The sequence below is a fragment of the Nasonia vitripennis genome, chromosome 1 (assembly GCF_009193385.2).
Source record: "Nasonia vitripennis strain AsymCx chromosome 1, Nvit_psr_1.1, whole genome shotgun sequence".
NCBI classification, from domain to species: Eukaryota; Metazoa; Arthropoda; class Insecta; order Hymenoptera; family Pteromalidae; genus Nasonia; species Nasonia vitripennis.
Window position 1 is genome coordinate 25,100,433 of NC_045757.1, and position 16,699 is coordinate 25,117,131.

At 32.4% G+C, this 16,699-nt stretch overlaps 2 protein-coding genes across 19 annotated transcripts; both read right to left on the reverse strand.

Moving 5' to 3' along the window:
* Positions 1-325: 325 nt before the first annotated feature.
* LOC100679204 lies at positions 326-13,340 on the reverse strand. Of its 18 annotated transcripts, none has more exons than XM_031921440.2 (16): positions 12,926-13,340; positions 12,203-12,823; positions 12,075-12,128; positions 11,903-11,997; positions 11,676-11,814; positions 11,482-11,589; positions 11,075-11,160; positions 8,894-8,986; positions 5,775-5,864; positions 5,516-5,689; positions 5,227-5,333; positions 4,923-5,075; positions 1,965-2,095; positions 1,360-1,660; positions 925-1,257; positions 326-786 (listed from the first exon to the last, which is right to left on the reverse strand). In XM_031921440.2, the coding sequence occupies exons 1-5, from the start codon at positions 13,161-13,163 to the stop codon at positions 11,806-11,808; spliced, it is 1,017 nt and encodes a 338-aa protein (XP_031777300.1). In that variant the 5' UTR covers positions 13,164-13,340; the 3' UTR covers positions 326-786; positions 925-1,257; positions 1,360-1,660; positions 1,965-2,095; positions 4,923-5,075; positions 5,227-5,333; positions 5,516-5,689; positions 5,775-5,864; positions 8,894-8,986; positions 11,075-11,160; positions 11,482-11,589; positions 11,676-11,805. The 18 variants fall into 18 exon arrangements, with proteins under 18 accessions (XP_031777300.1, XP_031777286.1, XP_031777294.1 ...); XM_031921426.2 differs by having other exon boundaries at positions 4,923-4,943; positions 5,037-5,075; positions 11,676-11,997; positions 12,926-13,328; XM_031921434.2 differs by having other exon boundaries at positions 1,473-1,660; positions 11,676-11,997; positions 12,926-13,328.
* Positions 459-767, reverse strand: LOC100679216 (coiled-coil domain-containing protein 115). The gene has a single exon (XM_031921024.1). The coding sequence runs from the start codon at positions 765-767 to the stop codon at positions 459-461; it is 309 nt and encodes a 102-aa protein (XP_031776884.1).
* Positions 13,341-16,699: the final 3,359 nt, after the last annotated feature.

The following is a 16,699-nucleotide window of genomic DNA, read 5'->3' on the forward strand; positions in this document are numbered from 1 at the left end:
AAAACAATGGTGCCTATATTAAATTGTGATGGTTTAATGATTTTTTCATACTCTTTTACAATTAAAACTTGGTTGATCATTTATGCACTTATTGTGTCTATAGGTTTTTTAATTCTTAAAGGATGTGCATTTGACAAGGATTATTTTTTTACTACTTTTGTTTTATCTATGGTTAATACACTCGGTACAAAACTTATTTTTTCACTATTATATGGAATAATGGTTAATAATGTATGTACAAATATATTTGATTCTCAAGTTAATAGTTGTAAAAAAGGGATAGTTGGTTGAAGTATGGAGATCACAAATGAACAATAAAATTTATATAAAACTGAACTTTTTCTCTATTTATTAAGTATATTACAAACAAGCCACTGTACTTTTTAAAATTAATTAGACCTTATAGAAAAATACGCATCTCTGATATATTACAAAAACTTCATTCAAAAATATCTTAATCATATAGCGACTTTTTTTAGCAATTTCAAAGACTCAGACTGACTTGTGACTTTTGTCAACTGAGCTTGTACATTGGCAATTTTTACAGCGAGGTAAAGAGCGTCCTGAAAATGTTTCTGCGCGGTTTTCAAACTCTGTGGTACTAGAACACCAAACCATTTGATAGGATCCTGTGGCGTCTCCTCCTCCTTGTTCGACTTCTTCAAACTTATATCTAAATTTGGAATGTCTTTGATTTTCTCTTGCTCGCCCTTACTATAGCTCGTTTCTAAATCAAAAAGCGATGTCCAGTGCTTCGCAGACCTCATCTAGGCTTTTATCTAAAGTCTGCAAAAAATCATTTTTAGTCTTTTTTAGTGACAAATAGAAAATATTTTAAATTCTGGATATGCATTTGTTCGCTCATTATTTACACTACAATAAATTTCTATCTGAAAGTTCTTTATATTGAAAACTATTAACAACCTTTTGTTATCACAGTTTTCCGGTAAATTACATATTCGTTGAATTTTCCTTGGTCAGGGAAATTTACGAGACCTTCTGACAATTCAAGTCGTTCAATCCACTACCGATTAATACGCCGTTCCACTTGTTCAGTAGACTCGAATATTCATTGAGCTTGCCACCAACGAGCTGGAGTATGCAATAGATTTAAATAGGTTGGACCCTTGCCTCTATATAGCCAGCAGTCCGTAACAGCATACTATAGTCTCATTTGACTGACATAGGAAATAAGATTCCACTTTTCTATCGATACTAATGGTTAATGGTCTCAATAAAGTATCAATGGAACGATAACTGAAAACAAAATTAAATATTTTCTGTTATTGTGCTAGTTCGTTGAATCTATTAATAAACATCAATTTCAAATTTATATAATTATTTTTCATTAAAACTCACTTGGAGTAGGTAAAAAATCATAAAATTAAACATCACATGGAGATTGAGCCAAATCTTCACAAAGCATCAGTCTTTTAATTAGAAGCGCTTTTTTAAAACAGTCAGCTTCGTACCTTAATATATTTACACTTTCCAGGTCCATATCTTTAGTTTGCAGGTAGTTATGAATAACAGAAAATCTTTGGGTCTCTGTCAAATAACACTGCTTTATCTTCATCTCTTCTGCTTGCAATGCGATTACTTAGCGATGCAGTATAGAATGAGTCAGGAATCTACAACAATCTGACGGGAGGTCCAAAACCTTAGAAGTAAATAAAAATATTGTTAGTAACTTTAAGAATGATTAAATATGTTTATTAAAATTACCATAAGAACAAATTGATTTTATAATGAAAATATGTTTTATAAATAAATTTAAAAATGTTCTTTAAACACACTTTCAGTAGGCATAAATCTATTTATTTCAAAATTCAGTACGGTAAGTAGGGAATTTTTTCAGAACCCTTTTCAATACTAAGTATTCGTATTTACTTGCATACTAGCTTAACAAAATTTTCCCTTACAACAATATTAATAAGTAAATTGAGTCTACCTTACAAATTTACCTTATACAGACTAAATTTTTTTGAGTTTTTAAGTGTGAACTCAAAAAGTCCTCCTGAAGCCAGCATCAAAAAATGACAATGATGGTTCCTTACGTAGAAAATTGTTGTTTCGTAAACACGTAGGGAGATCTCTGAAAAATAATGCAAAATATATTAATATGTCAATATGCTCTTATGAAAAATTACCTATCTTTTCTCTCATATGTTGGAAATTCTGTTAGAAATACCGTAAGTATTGAACTAAAATATTATCCACTCATCAAAATTTTCTACGATTTTGACATATTATTAACAATTACTTGAAATGTTGAAATGTTTTTGTTAAAATAACAATATAAGTTTCAATAATATCTAATTCAACTATTATCTTATAATTGTTATATGAATATGTAAAACTAAGAGGTAGTCTGCACTTTGTAGTGCTACCAACCCCTTTTGTTTTTCTTAAGTTACTACCTCTTATGAATATAGGTTAGTCTTCACGCGCTCCCTTTTTTTTTTTTTTGTTCTGTTCCTACACACGAACAAATATGTAAATCTTAGAGATAAATAAATCTTTTATTTACTGGAACATCGCAAGTTAAGAGTTAATTATTCACCCAATTCTTAACAGGTTATGGGCCCAGTTACGAATTAAACACTATATTTTTTTTACTTCTCCACTATTGGAGCAAAAATAGAAGGGTGTTCAATCTTACGTTTGAGGTTATCCAGCCACGTTGTGCAAAAGTGAAAGTACTCAACACGTAAAAACCATGGAAGGTGAACTAACTCGAATAATTAAACTCAGAGACATAAATAACTGGAGTATATGGAAATTCCAAGTAAAAGTAATTTTAAAATCCAGTGGAGTATGGGATGTGGTTTCGGGCACAAGAACGTGTCCAGGTGCGCTTGCAACAACCGCAGCTGCAGATGCAATTACTGAAAACCAGAAAAGTATTGAAAAATGGAATAAAGATGATTCCCTTGCACAAAAAATCATCGTTACAACAGTTTCAGAGCAAGCAATGCTACACATAATAAATTGCGATACCGCTAAAAGTATGTGGGATAATTTTGTAACAGTATATGAACAAAAATCACTTGCTACAACACACATGTTACAACAAAAATGGTTCACAATCACAAAAGAACCGTCTGATGACATTGCTACACATATAGCAAAACTAGAAGATATAGCTCATCGCCTGAAACTTGCTGGTGAAACTATGAATGATAACATGATAATTACAAAGATTTTGTTAACCTTACCACCAAGCTATGACCACTTTATCAATGCATGGGAATCAACGCCAGAGACTGAGCGAACCAAAGCAAATTTGACTTCAAGACTGATTAATCAAGAAATGAGAGAATCCTCTCGAGATGAAACTGCACTAGCTTCTCATAAATACAACAAAAGAGGAAATTTTGAAAGACCAGCGGCTGACAAATCTAAAAATAAATGGAAACCAGGTAAATGTCACAATTGCAATAAGCCTGGTCATTGGGCTCGTGAATGCCGTAGTAAAAAGTCGAATGATAAAGAAAATTATGGAACAAAATCTACTGAGTCAAAAAGTAAACCGCATGGAAATGCATTAATGATTGATGCTTTTGCGTCAATTCAAAGTAGTGACAACCATACAAATTTATGGTATAAAGATTCAGGAGCCAGTAGTCATATGACACACCACAAGGATTGGTTTTTGAACTATGAACCGTTCAAAAAGCCAACTTGGGTACGTATAGGAGATGGAAGCTTGCTTGAAGCCTGTGGATCAGGGGACATAAATGTACTATCGTACAATGGAAATAGTTGGGATCCTAGTCACTTATCCAATGTAATATACGTACCTGATTTAAAGTATAACCTTTTTTCGTCAAACGTAACCATGGACAAAGGTTTAATGCTCTCTTCAGATAACCGCACTTGCAAATTTACCAAAGGAGGTAAAACCATAGTTATAGGTGAACGAATAGGAAACCTATTTGTAATGAAGCTGAAAGTTGAGGATGCATCAAATGCTCCACATCAAGCCATGGTAGCATCTGAACATTCGCTAGCCACATGGCATGAGAAGTTTGCGCACCAAAACTACCAGCGAGTCAAGCAAATACTAAGTCAACGGAATATAGTATTAAAGGACAAAAATGAACCTTTCTGTGATGCCTGTGCAATAGGTAAGACTCACAGATTGCCCTTTCATGGTAGCAAATCTGAAACTAGTCGCATAGGAGAAATAATACATGCTGACTTGTGTGGACCTATGCAAGAAGCATCTCTCAAAGGGTCTAAGTATTTCTTATTACTTAAAGATGATTTCTCGAAGTTTCGCACAGTATATTTTGTAACAGCAAAGTCAGATGTATACAATTGCATAGAAGACTATGTCAAGAAAGCTGAAAAACATTGTCCTAAAGGAGTCAAAATTATCAGGACAGACAATGGATTAGAGTTTGTCAACCAGAATGTTTCAAAATTATTAAATAAGTATGGGATTGAGCATCAAAGAACTGTGGCTTATACTCCAGAGCAAAATGGAGCTGCTGAAAGGGAGAACCGAACCCTAATAGAAGCTGTCCGATCCATCCTTGCTGGAAAAGGTTTCGAAAAGAAATTTTGGGCAGAAGCCACGAACACTGCTACTCATGTTATGAACTGTACAGGTACTAGTCGAATACCAAATAAGACTCCGTATGAACTTTGGTATAACCAAGAGCCAAAGATTCAAGATCTACATATATTTGGAGAAAAAGTGTACGTACACATTCCCAAAGAAAAAAGAAGAAAATTAGACGACAAAGGAAAACCAGGATTATTTATGGGATATGAACAATATGTAAAGGGATTCAGGATATTAATTCTAGAAACAAACAAGATTGAAATTGCTAGAGATGTAGTATTCAGTGGTATAGCTGAACCTGTAAATAAAACTAGAATAGAAGAAAATTATGATATAATTTTATACTTACCCAAGGAAACCGATGATGAACCTGAAAGAGAAAGAGAAGAAAACTTACCTGATGAAAACGATAGAGAAGAAAACGTACCTGATGAACCTGAAATAGGATTAGAAGAAAACTTACCTGATAACCATGACAGAGAAGAAAACGTACCAGCTGAACCTGAAAGAGAAGCAGAAGAAAACTTACCTGTAAGAAGAAACTTGAGGAAGAAACATGAATGCAGTAAACCAAAAAGGTTCGATGATTATATAGATCCTGATGAAATAGACATCGAAGAACTTTTTATTACTGACATTCAAGAACCTCTTACCTTTCACGAAGCCACAAATTGTCCTGATGCTGATGAATGGAAGCGTGCCATGCAGGAGGAGATTAATTCCCTAAGCAAAAATCAAGTCTGGACTTTAGTTGATGCACCTAAAAAAGAAACTGTGATGGAGAGTCGTTGGATATTCAAGTTGAAAAGAGATGCCAACGATAATATTAAACGATTCAAGGCTCGCTTAGTAGCAAAGGGTTTTTCTGCAGAGAGAAGGAATCGACTACAAAGAAACCTTTAGCCCTGTCATCAGATTTGATTCAATCAGATTAATACTTACCATAGCAGCAAAAGAGAGGTTAGTCCTTAGACAATTTGATGTGAAAACAGCCTTCCTGTATGGCAACATCGAAGAAACAATATACATGAAACAGCCACATGGTTTCTCTGACGGATCCAAAAAAGTATGTAAGTTACTTCGAAGTCTATATGGTTTAAAGCAATCATCCAGATGCTGGAACCAAAAATTCACATCCTTTCTAAGTAAGCATGATCTCAAAGCAACAAATGCTGATCCATGCATTTTTGTTTCTACTAACGAGAATAAAAGACTTATTCTAGGCATATATATTGACGATGGACTCATTGCAGCACAAAGTCAAGCTGTAGTAAATGAGCTTCTGGCAGAACTAAAACAAGAATTTGAAATAACACATAGTTGTGTAAATATATTTTTAGGATTACAAATAGAATGTCTGAAAGATGGATCATTCTTTGTCCATCAATCAAGTTACGTTAAAAAAATACTTGAAGTGTTCAATATGAATAATGCAAACAGCGTTACCATACCTGCTGATACTAACCAGGAGATGTGCGTTTCTATGCATTCAGGAGATCAAACAAAAGCCACCAATGCACCTTACCGTGAAGCTATTGGTAAACTTATGTATCTCTCTACTGGGACCAGACCGGATATCACTTTTGCTGTTAACCGAGCCAGCAGATATATGGAAAACCCGAATAAGATACACTGGAATGCTGTAAAAAGAATTCTAAAATACCTGAAAGGGACACAAACTCTAGGATTGTTATTCAGCCCCACTGAAGACGATCAATTGTATGCATATAGTGATGCTGACTATGCAGGCGAAGTAGAAACTCGAAAGTCAACATCTGGAAGTCTTATCACATTGGGAAATAGTCTAATCACATGGAACTCCCGCAAACAATCTACTGTTGCTTTGTCTACAACCGATGCAGAATACATTGCAGCTTGTGAAACAACAAGAGACATCATGTGGATTAAGAAACTGGTCAGAGAAGTTTGTAACACAAAGCACGTGGACACAATTCTTCATCTTGATAACCAAAGTGCTATTAAACTAATCAAAAATCCAGTCTTCCATAAACGTACAAAACATATTGACATCAAGTTTCACTATGTAAGAGAAAAATTCGAGCAGAAGGAGTTTGAACTGGAATATATCAACACACACAAACAACTAGCAGACGTTTTCACCAAAGCGCTGGCCAAGATGCAGTTTGAACAACACAGAAGCTTTTTATTACACGATCTCCAGACAGTGATTAATTAAAATAAACATATATTATAGAAACAGGGGGAGTGTTAAAATAACAATATAAGTTTCAATAATATCTAATTCAACTATTATCTTATAATTGTTATATGAATATGTAAAACTAAGAGGTAGTCTGCACTTTGTAGTGCTACCAACCCCTTTTGTTTTTCTTAAGTTACTACCTCTTATGAATATAGGTTAGTCTTCACGCGCTCCCTTTTTTTTTTTTTTTGTTCTGTTCCTACACACGAACAAATATGTAAATCTTAGAGATAAATAAATCTTTTATTTACTGGAACATCGCAAGTTAAGAGTTAATTATTCACCCAATTCTTAACAGTTTTTGTGTTAAAAGTACATATCGAAAAATTTGTATATACTACAGTTTTTTTTTGTATTGATTTTTTTTTTGTATTGATTTTTTTTTTGTATTGATTTTTTTTTTTGTATTGATTTTTTTTTGTATTGTACTACAGTTTGACTAGTTTGAGGTTATGTTTCACTGTATCGCTATTTTGTGGCGCCACCCATCAGCTATAACAAGTAACATCAAGATTCAAAAATCTTTCGATTAATCGATCGAGATGTAGGCATATTGCAAGTTCAAGCTCACAGTAATTTCGAATTTATAGAAAAACAAAAGACAAACAAAGTATTTTAATACTTGTTATTCAAGGTTATTGCAGCACATGTTCTAAAATATGTAAAAAAGTATAGATAATGCACTAAAATGGTTGGTCGAAAAGCTGCAATTTCTTCTGAGGAGATATTAGAAAAACTAAAAGAATTTGAAATTTATGAGAACAATGAATTGATTGCTCGGAAAGATAAATTGTGGAAGGAAGTGTGTGCGAGTTTAAATAATTTGATTAACCCTGTTAATTTATATAATTTTGTTCGTCAAGATAGACACAACATCCTGACTTATTATAAAATACACAAGGGGTTAAGAGAACAGATTATTGACAAAAATGATCATGAAATAGATGATTTAGATTTATCAAATATTGATGAAGATGTACAAGTTACACCAAGAAAACGAAAAATTAGTAGTAAAGAAGATAAGGACTATAACGACTGTAGTGGTACAGATGAAGTTGAAGTTCCGAAAAAGAAAAAGAAGCTGATAAATAAGTGTAATAAAAACAAAATAACATTTGATATCGTAGTACCGAGTGATGAATGGTGTGCAATACGTCCAATCGAAAAAGTTTACGTAAGTGGGTGCAAAGCTGAATCACTACAAGAAGGTCGGACTGATACTGTTAGAAAATTAATATGGGATTGTAAAAAATTACCATGTGCTTATAGCTTTGATCGACACACTGTAGGTGATAATTATAATGCTTACATAAAAATAGACGGACATTGTACTGAATGTGAATCACAGATTAATCTTGTATGTGATAAGCCTGTATTAGATGAGCCTGTAATGTTTACTGTCAGCACCATAGATGCAAGGGCAATACCTCATTCAAAAAAAATTCGTTTGCAAAAATCAGCAAAAACCAAAGTAGAAAAAGAAGTTATACATACATTACCTAAGCAATGGAGGAGGGATAATGCTAGAATAGAAATGAATGATGATGATCCTGAACCAGCACATTTGTACAAATTGTCTCAGCTTCAAAACGCCAGGCAAGATGCCAAAAATAAAAAATTAGGTATAAAACGTGGAATAAATTTGTTTGATTCACTGACTGAAATAAAAAACAGTTGTGAATTTAACAAATTTATTAGAGAGATTGGATACGATAAGTTTCATTTGATGTACTGGTCACCACAGCAAATCAGTATCAATAATGATATCTTAAATAAATTGGATAATCCAGTATCGTTGGATGCTACAGCATCGATAACACTAAAAGTTAAAAGACCTGGTGGAGATTCAAGTGACGTTTATCTTTCAGTTATGGTCACGCACATCAATAACATGATTGTGCCTCTAACGCAAGCTATGTCTGACAAGAACGATACTTGTTTCTACACATATTGGCTACAGACTTGGATACAATCTGGGGCACACAAACCTAGAACAATAACAACTGATATGGGTAAAGCAATACAAATAGGTGCTTGTTTGGCATTTAATACAATGACTTTTGATGCGTATAATGATCTATGTCTAGAAATTTTACTTGGTAAAAGAACATCTGTGGATATTCCAACACAGATGAGAACCGACATAGCTCATGTAGAACACGCAGTAACCAGATGGCCTTGCTTCTCAACTGCAAATTCAAAAGTAAAATTATTGTATATAAAGTCTGTTGGATTTATGACTACTATAGAAAATTTAGAACAGTTTGTAGAATGCTTGCAATGTGTTTTTATTGTTGCGTACAGTAAAGTGAACAATGAAAGTTGCCAAAAAGCTATCAATTATCTAGTTGCAAGGATAGAGAGTTTCAACTTTGACGCAAATATTTCAAAAATACATGAACTGAAGGACAATGTATATGATCCAACAGCCTTAACAGAAGAAAATCCTGATCAGAAATGTAAACTAACTTACATTTTTATTGAAAACATCAAGAAAGATGTATTAACCGTAGTTAATAAGGAAAAAGATTCTGTTGGAACTCATAGTAACGACTATCACTTGCCAGATTTTGCCAACAGATTTGTTAATTTATGTAAAGAGTTTGTATGTTGGTCGAGTGTAATGAACAAATATTTTAATAATTCTGATGCTGTAGCGACTTCAGCTCGATCCGAAGCATATTTTGGAGAGTTAAAACTTGCCTTAGAAAGTATTATGCGAGAGGACAAACTCTTTGTCATGCATGCAAGAAATATTGATGCTGACATGAAATTAGCCCGAGCTGCTTTAAATAATTTGAAAAAGGAGCAATGTGTTACAAGGGAGCCTAGAGTAAACAGCAGTGCTGAACATTTGCATGCTGTGGAAAGATGGAAGAACAAATATTCAAAGATGGAGCATGAAGATTTTTTAAATAATTTCACTATTGTGTCAGAAAATAATGAAACGGATAATTGCTTTGACAATAAAACAGTTGAACCATTCCAAGAAGAGATTGTGAGAGGAGAGATTTTGCAAGAAGTGGTTGTACGAGAAGAGATTGTACAAGAAGAGATTGTATACACCTCTGAGAGTATGTATACTTCTAATCAAAAAGATGTCAAAGAAGATATTTCGCTAGCAGACCACGACTACACACATTTTAGAAATGGCATGGAACTACACTCTTCATCATTACAGAGTAATGAAAAATGCACAGCACAAGATTTGCTTGTCAATCAATGCATTTCCAATCCAACAAAAAAAAATCAAGAAAAACAACGAGGAATTCATGTTCGCCCAGATAAAGAAATCCGTTTGCGTCTCCAGCGACCAGATTCAAAAGGAGCAAAAGATAAAAAAAGAAACATTCAAAATGGAAATAAACAGCCAGAAAAAGCTATGAAAGGAAAAAAGTTATCGTTTACAAATACCTGTGGCTTTGATTCAATTACAGAAATCCTGAGTATTGCTTGCTGTAATATCACAGATTTCAGAAATTTTATTGAAAATAGTGTACATGATCAAAAAGCTAAAAAATATCTATGCTATGCGAGTACGGTAATAAAACACTCAATCTCAGGAACAAATACTGTATTGTATACAAACCGTGCCCATTTGTTATACTCATTATTTAATGTTGTAGTTGACACTAGTGTCATAAACTGTGAGGTTAACGTAACTCGCTTATTTGAATTATTGATGAATCCATATGATTGTACAATGCTAGTGAGATATTGCAGTCTATGTCAACACAGAGAAGAAAATAAAGTATTGACTATTCCACTACCAGATTTGAAAATTGTTTGGTCACACCAATATAGAAACTTTGAACAAGAAATAAATAATTAATTCAAGGATAAAAGTTTTGTTTGCGAAAATTGCAGAGATATAAGTGTTTTGGGTCAATACACATTAGGACCCTATATATGGATTGATGTAGATGAGGCATACAGAGCATCAACTTATGCAAATAGACTGAAAATTGATGCAGCAAATCTGAAATCAACATTAGACCAAGTACCCACACGAATCACTGTTAAAGAAGAATCATTTACTTTATGTGGCATTGTAAATTATGTACCACCTCCGGATGAATATGGGCTTGGTCATTATGTTGCATATTGTAGAATGAATGGCAATTGGATTGAACGGAATGATCTGGTTAAATTCAAAGAATCAGTACAAGCACACTTGAAAAGTGTTAAAATAAGTGGAATTTTCTATGTAAAGAGTCAAAATATTTAGGATACGTTATATATATTGTTAAAAAATAAGTAAAAACCTTATAACTTACTCCTAGCGTGCAATTATTTTCCAAATAGCAGCTCCAAAATAATCGCTCCATAAGTAGCCGTTTCGTTGTCATCAGTCATCACAGAACTAAAATTGTAGGTTAGGTTAAAAATGTAATCTATTGCTGCATGCATATATGAAATTTTCAATTGTAGAGGGCGATATTTGTTCCATATTTTTGTAAGTGAATATTTGAATTTTATAACATTTTAGATAATAATGTAATTCAAGATTAAATAGATATAACAAATTTCTTTTATGAAGATTTTAAAAAATGTAATATATAATGAAAGATCAATATTATAAAATGAGATAAGAGTTGTATGGTCTTAATGTTGTGAAAGCCAATATTTATTCAATAAAAATTATATTTGATAATAATGGGGTTTGAATTTTTTATATTAATACTTAATCCTAATCCCAGAAAGTTGTAGCGTCCATGTTGATCTCATAAATTAACAATAATCATTTGACAGCATACTGTATGTCTGTTTCACTTGTTGATTCGGCCAAGCACTGCAAAGTAAATATGTGTAAACCATCGGTCAATGTGAAAAATGAGTTATTATTCCAAAACTACATAAAAATATAAAATTAAATACCTTTATAGAATGTACGTTCTGAATCATCGAAGAATTCGAATCCACGCAGCTCACTTTGAAAATTTATTTTGTGCATATCAAACAAAGCTTTTATTTCTTTTTTTTTCTCGAATTTGACATCTATATGGCATCATGAGATCTAGTAATGAGTAATGATATTCATTGAAATCATCTTGGAACAGAGCTTCTAAAATTCTTTGTTTAATAATGCGAGATATTCTACTCACACTACTCATAAAGCGGTTAAAATCAGGATTGTTTTCTGTCACTATACTTAGAATAATAAGCTTCTTTAAGAGCAATAATTGTTCACTCTCATCATCTGAAAAAAACAGCCAACTTATTACTTTTCAGAAAAGTAATATAATTACTTTTAACACAAACTAATACAATATATACCTTTTAGCTCAAAAAACTGAATGGCGTTTTGAGTTATTTTGTCACGAAGTTCAACTACAAATCATCATAATATTAAATGTAACACGTTTTAAATGAACGAATTTAGAGTAATATTTGTTGTTATTTACCTAAACTTGTTCTTGTACATTTTCTTTGTCTAATAGAAGTTTTATCCTTATGAGAAGTCTTTGTTTCTGGTATTACGTGCTCCATATTAGTCAATATGATCTCTGAAACTTCTTTATCGTTTACACATTGTTTATTTACAAAGGTATCAAAAGTATTTTTATAAGATTTAGACTTTTGTACTTCATCATCTGCAAACTCTGTAAAAGGTTCATGCAAACTTTCACTGCTTTTAACAAAGGTATCAAAAGTATTTTTATAAGATTTAGACTTTTGTACTTCATCATCTGCAAACCCTGTAAAAGGTTCGTGCAAACTTTCACTGCTTATAGTTGAACAGTTTTGAAGTAATTTTTTCAATTCATCACAAATTTCTTGTCGATTGAAAGACAGTACATTTATCAAGTACTGAATCATCCACTGCTCACATTGCTCATCTTGAATATTATAAATATTGCAGATAATTATTCTTCGTATATTGTAAGGAATCTTGTAAGTATGATCCTTGACAAATTGAGTTATTTCCATTCTCACATTGGCATTTATCATTGCTGAAACAAGCTTTTCTTTATATGCCAACCATAGTTTTAATTTTGGTGCACTGATTGTGTTGTTTGGTTCAGCTGTGAAATTAAATATACACATTAAATTATATACAACAGCTGCGTTTTTGTATGAAAAAATTATGTTAGTTCAACGAATAATTTGAAGAATAATTTAGATACCTGAAACATGTTTGGTGATAATATCTGAATATTGCTGCAAAAAATCCAAAACATTGTCTTGGTACTTTTTTCTATGACCGTGCTTGGGAAAAATTTCGACACTTAACTTTTTGACATCTTCAATAGAAATGTTGATGTTGTCAATACACATTTGATTTGATCGTAAATAATTTATCAACCTTTTGTACAAACAACTCTCCCACTCTATTCCACGTCTACGTTTGTACACACTTTCCATCTTTTTTTAAATTTTGTTTAATGATTAACTTTTTTTTTATTTCTGGCTTTTATTATATTGCAATAAACACCTGTTGTACTAATCAGAGAGTCTATAGAAGTTGCAAAATGAGGTTAGGTATATGTCAACATCATATGTATCTCGTATAGGTCTATATTTCGATCTATCGATACTACTATTCGATTATTCAGTGTCTCAGTGACGTGTTGAAATGTCGGAATTCTCTATTAATAATTGAATATTTTTGATATTTGGCTGCAGGGCAAATTGAAATAGCCCCTGAGCAATTTTTTGCCATATTTAAAATTCTGTTATTATACTCGCTTAGTGAGATACAAGTATTCCAAAGTTGTAAATATTTCAATTTTTTATTTTGATTTTTCCTATAAAGACCAAGGCGGGGCAAATTAAAATAATAACGTGGGTGGACTGAGCAAATTCAGATCTATCCAATAGTATTTTTTTTATTTATGTATATACATATTTGCGGGCTGAACTGGGGGGGGTTTATCGCTGGCTAGAGGGGAGAGGTACACAAGCCAACCACTCTGTCCGCCATCTTGTCCCTATCCTTGCACATATACTACTGATATCAACTGTGAAAATGGAGGATATTATAAATGAATGCCTACAGCAAGTTAAGCTCTTAGAAGAGGTCGGAAGATTATTATTTTCTGCTACAAGTACAGTTGATTTATCCACTGTAACACGATGGAACCATCAATTTCTTTTAACATTAAAGACATTTCGTAAAGTTTTGAGTAATAAAAAGCTTACCGTTCAAGACGACAAAGCATTATATGTACAATGGGAAAAATAGAATGTATGAGAGCAAGACTTGAAATTATGACTAGAAGAAAAAGCAGTGCTGGAGTACAAGTAAATAAACAAAATACTGTCACTGATTGCGTGCGTTGGATTGATATGGATAACGCCTTTGAAAACCGCATGAGGACTGCTGTTATAGCAAATTTGACACACATTGATATAATTAATTTCCTACGAGACTGCAATATTATTTTCACGAAGAATAAAAAGTGTGATGCATTCAAATGATAAAGCTTTTAAAATTAACACTGTTTTATCATGTAAATTTACAAAAACATGTGTAAAGAATAATGAAAATGTCGAAGAAAAAGAAGGAGAATGCATTGAGACTAAATATTTCAACACGAAAAATCATGAAATTTTATCTACAACATTGGTAAACAAATGGTTCAAGTCTAATTTTATTGAACCTCTACTCACAGATATTGAAGAATTTCAAGAACGTGATTCTGGTTAGACTCTACATTCTATTGAAAACATACAGATAAATATAAATAAATTTAATCCAATGCGTGCCGGTAGCTCTTATATACCATTACAGCATTCATAGAGAAAAGGAAAGCATGTATAAATGTTAAAAATTATGATAACAAATGCTTTATATGGGCAATTTTATCTGCATTATATTCAGTAAAACATGGAAATCATTCTAATAGATTGAATAGTTATATTCAGTATGAAAACATTTTAAATATGAAAGGTATTGAGTTGCCAGTATCATTGAAAAGTATCTCAAGATTTGAAAAACAAAATAATGCAATATCAATAAATGTGTTTGGTCTAGATAGAGTAAAAAGAGTAATCATATCAATCTTCTTTTACTCAAAATGATAATTTAGATGGTGGTGATGTTGATGAAAGTGATGAGTTTTTATCTCAATCACATTATGTATACATTAAAAGTCTGTCACGTTTAATCAGTAATAATTTGACAAATAGAAAAAAGAAACTCTATGTTTGCGATAGATGTTTAAAGTTTTTTTATAAAGAAGATGACAATAAAGCATAAAAGAGCATTGCAAAATATTAAATAAATGTAGAATTAGACTGCCTAATGAAGAAAATAGTTTGATAATGTTTAAAAATCATCGCTACAATGAAAAGTTACCTTTCATAATCTATGCAGACTGTGAATGGTTATTAAAACCAATAAGTCAAGATGAAAAAACAAACACGCAACCAATACAAAGTCATGAAATTTATAGTATAGGTTACTATCTGAAATGTAGTTACAACGATTCACTATCAAAATATGCCTTTTATAGAGGACCTGAAGCGTCAAAATGGTTTGCTGAACAGTTAAGAAACATAGAAAAAAAATAAGTGATTTATATGGTGCGTGATCACTGTCATCTCACTGGAAAATATCGAGGACCTGCACATGCAACCTGCAATCTAAACTATCAAGATTCAAAAATAGTTCCAGTTGTGTTTCATAATTTAAGTGGTTATGATGCACACTTTATTATTACTGATGTATCAAACCATTTTCCTAGATTAGATTCTAGACCAGATTCGTTAGATTCATTTAGATTTATGCCTACATCATTTGAAAAATTAGCATCATATCTTCAAGACTATTCAATTGTTAATAAAGAATTTAGTGATCTGAGTACGACACAAATAAACTTGCTAACAAGAAAAGGTGTTTTACCCTATGAGTATATAAGCTCATGAAAAAAACTAGAAGAGTGTAAGTTGCCTGAAAAAGAGGATTTTTTCAGCATTCTCAATGACTCATCGATATCTGATCGAGATTATGCGCATGCACAAAATGTATGGAGTACATTTAATATACAAACACTTGGCGAGTACTCAGATCTTTATATGAAGACTGATGTTTTGCTGTTAGCAGACGTTTTCGAAAATTTTCGAGATCAGAGCATGAATGTTTATAATCGAGATCCTGCTCATTATTAAACTATTCCAGGCTTTTCCTGGGACGCTATGCTCAAACATACAGGTGTACAATTAAAACTTCTAACAGACATTGACATGGTACTTTTTATAGAACGAGGAATTCGAGGTGGTTTGAGTCAGTGCTCTAATCGGTATGCAGCAGCTAATCATAAGTACATGCTTGAAAAGTATGATAAAGATAAAGCAAATGAATACTTGATTTATTTAGATGCAAATAATTTATACGGTTTTGGGCTTTCACAGTGTCTTCCGTATCATGAATTTCAGTGGCTTGAAAATTGTGAAAGTTTTGAATTGTTTTCCATCGCATCAGACGCTTCTCATGGTTATATTTTAGAAGTAGATTTAGATTATCCTCCTAAAATACACGATGATCATAATGATTTACCATTCTGTCCAGAACATGCAAAACCTCCGGGATCTAAGCAGGAAAAACTTTTAGCTACACTTCAACCTAAAAGAAATTACGTTATTCATTATATTGCTCTGCAACAAGCTCTTTCAAACGGTCTTCGACTCGTTAAAATACATAAAATTCTAAAATTTAAGCAGTCTCTCTGGCTCAAATCATATATTTTGAACACTAGTATGAGGGCAGTAGCAAAAAATGAATTTGAAAAAACTTTTTCAAACTAATGAATAATGCTGTATTTGGCAAGACCATGGAAAATATTAGAAAACGAGTTACAGTCAAACTAATGAGTAAATACGATGGAAGATATGTTGTCGACGCTCAAATTTCGAAGCCAAACTTTCACAGTAGTTCCATATTTAATGAGAATCTAGTT

Bases quoted from the DNA above. Each gene is read 5' to 3' on its own strand.
- LOC100679216 (XM_031921024.1), bottom strand. From the start codon at position 767: ATGAGGTCTGCGAAGCACTGGACATCGCTTTTTGATTTAGAAACGAGC.
- LOC100679204 (XM_031921435.2), bottom strand. From the start codon at position 13,163: ATGGAAAGTGTGTACAAACGTAGACGTGGAATAGAGTGGGAGAGTTGT. The intron at 12,824-12,925 runs GTATCTAAATTA...TTAATTTCACAG, and splicing joins TATCACCAAACATGTTTCAG to CTGAACCAAACAACACAATC. The intron at 11,998-12,074 runs GTATATATTGTA...TGTTTTTTTCAG, and splicing joins TCAGTTTTTTGAGCTAAAAG to ATGATGAGAGTGAACAATTA.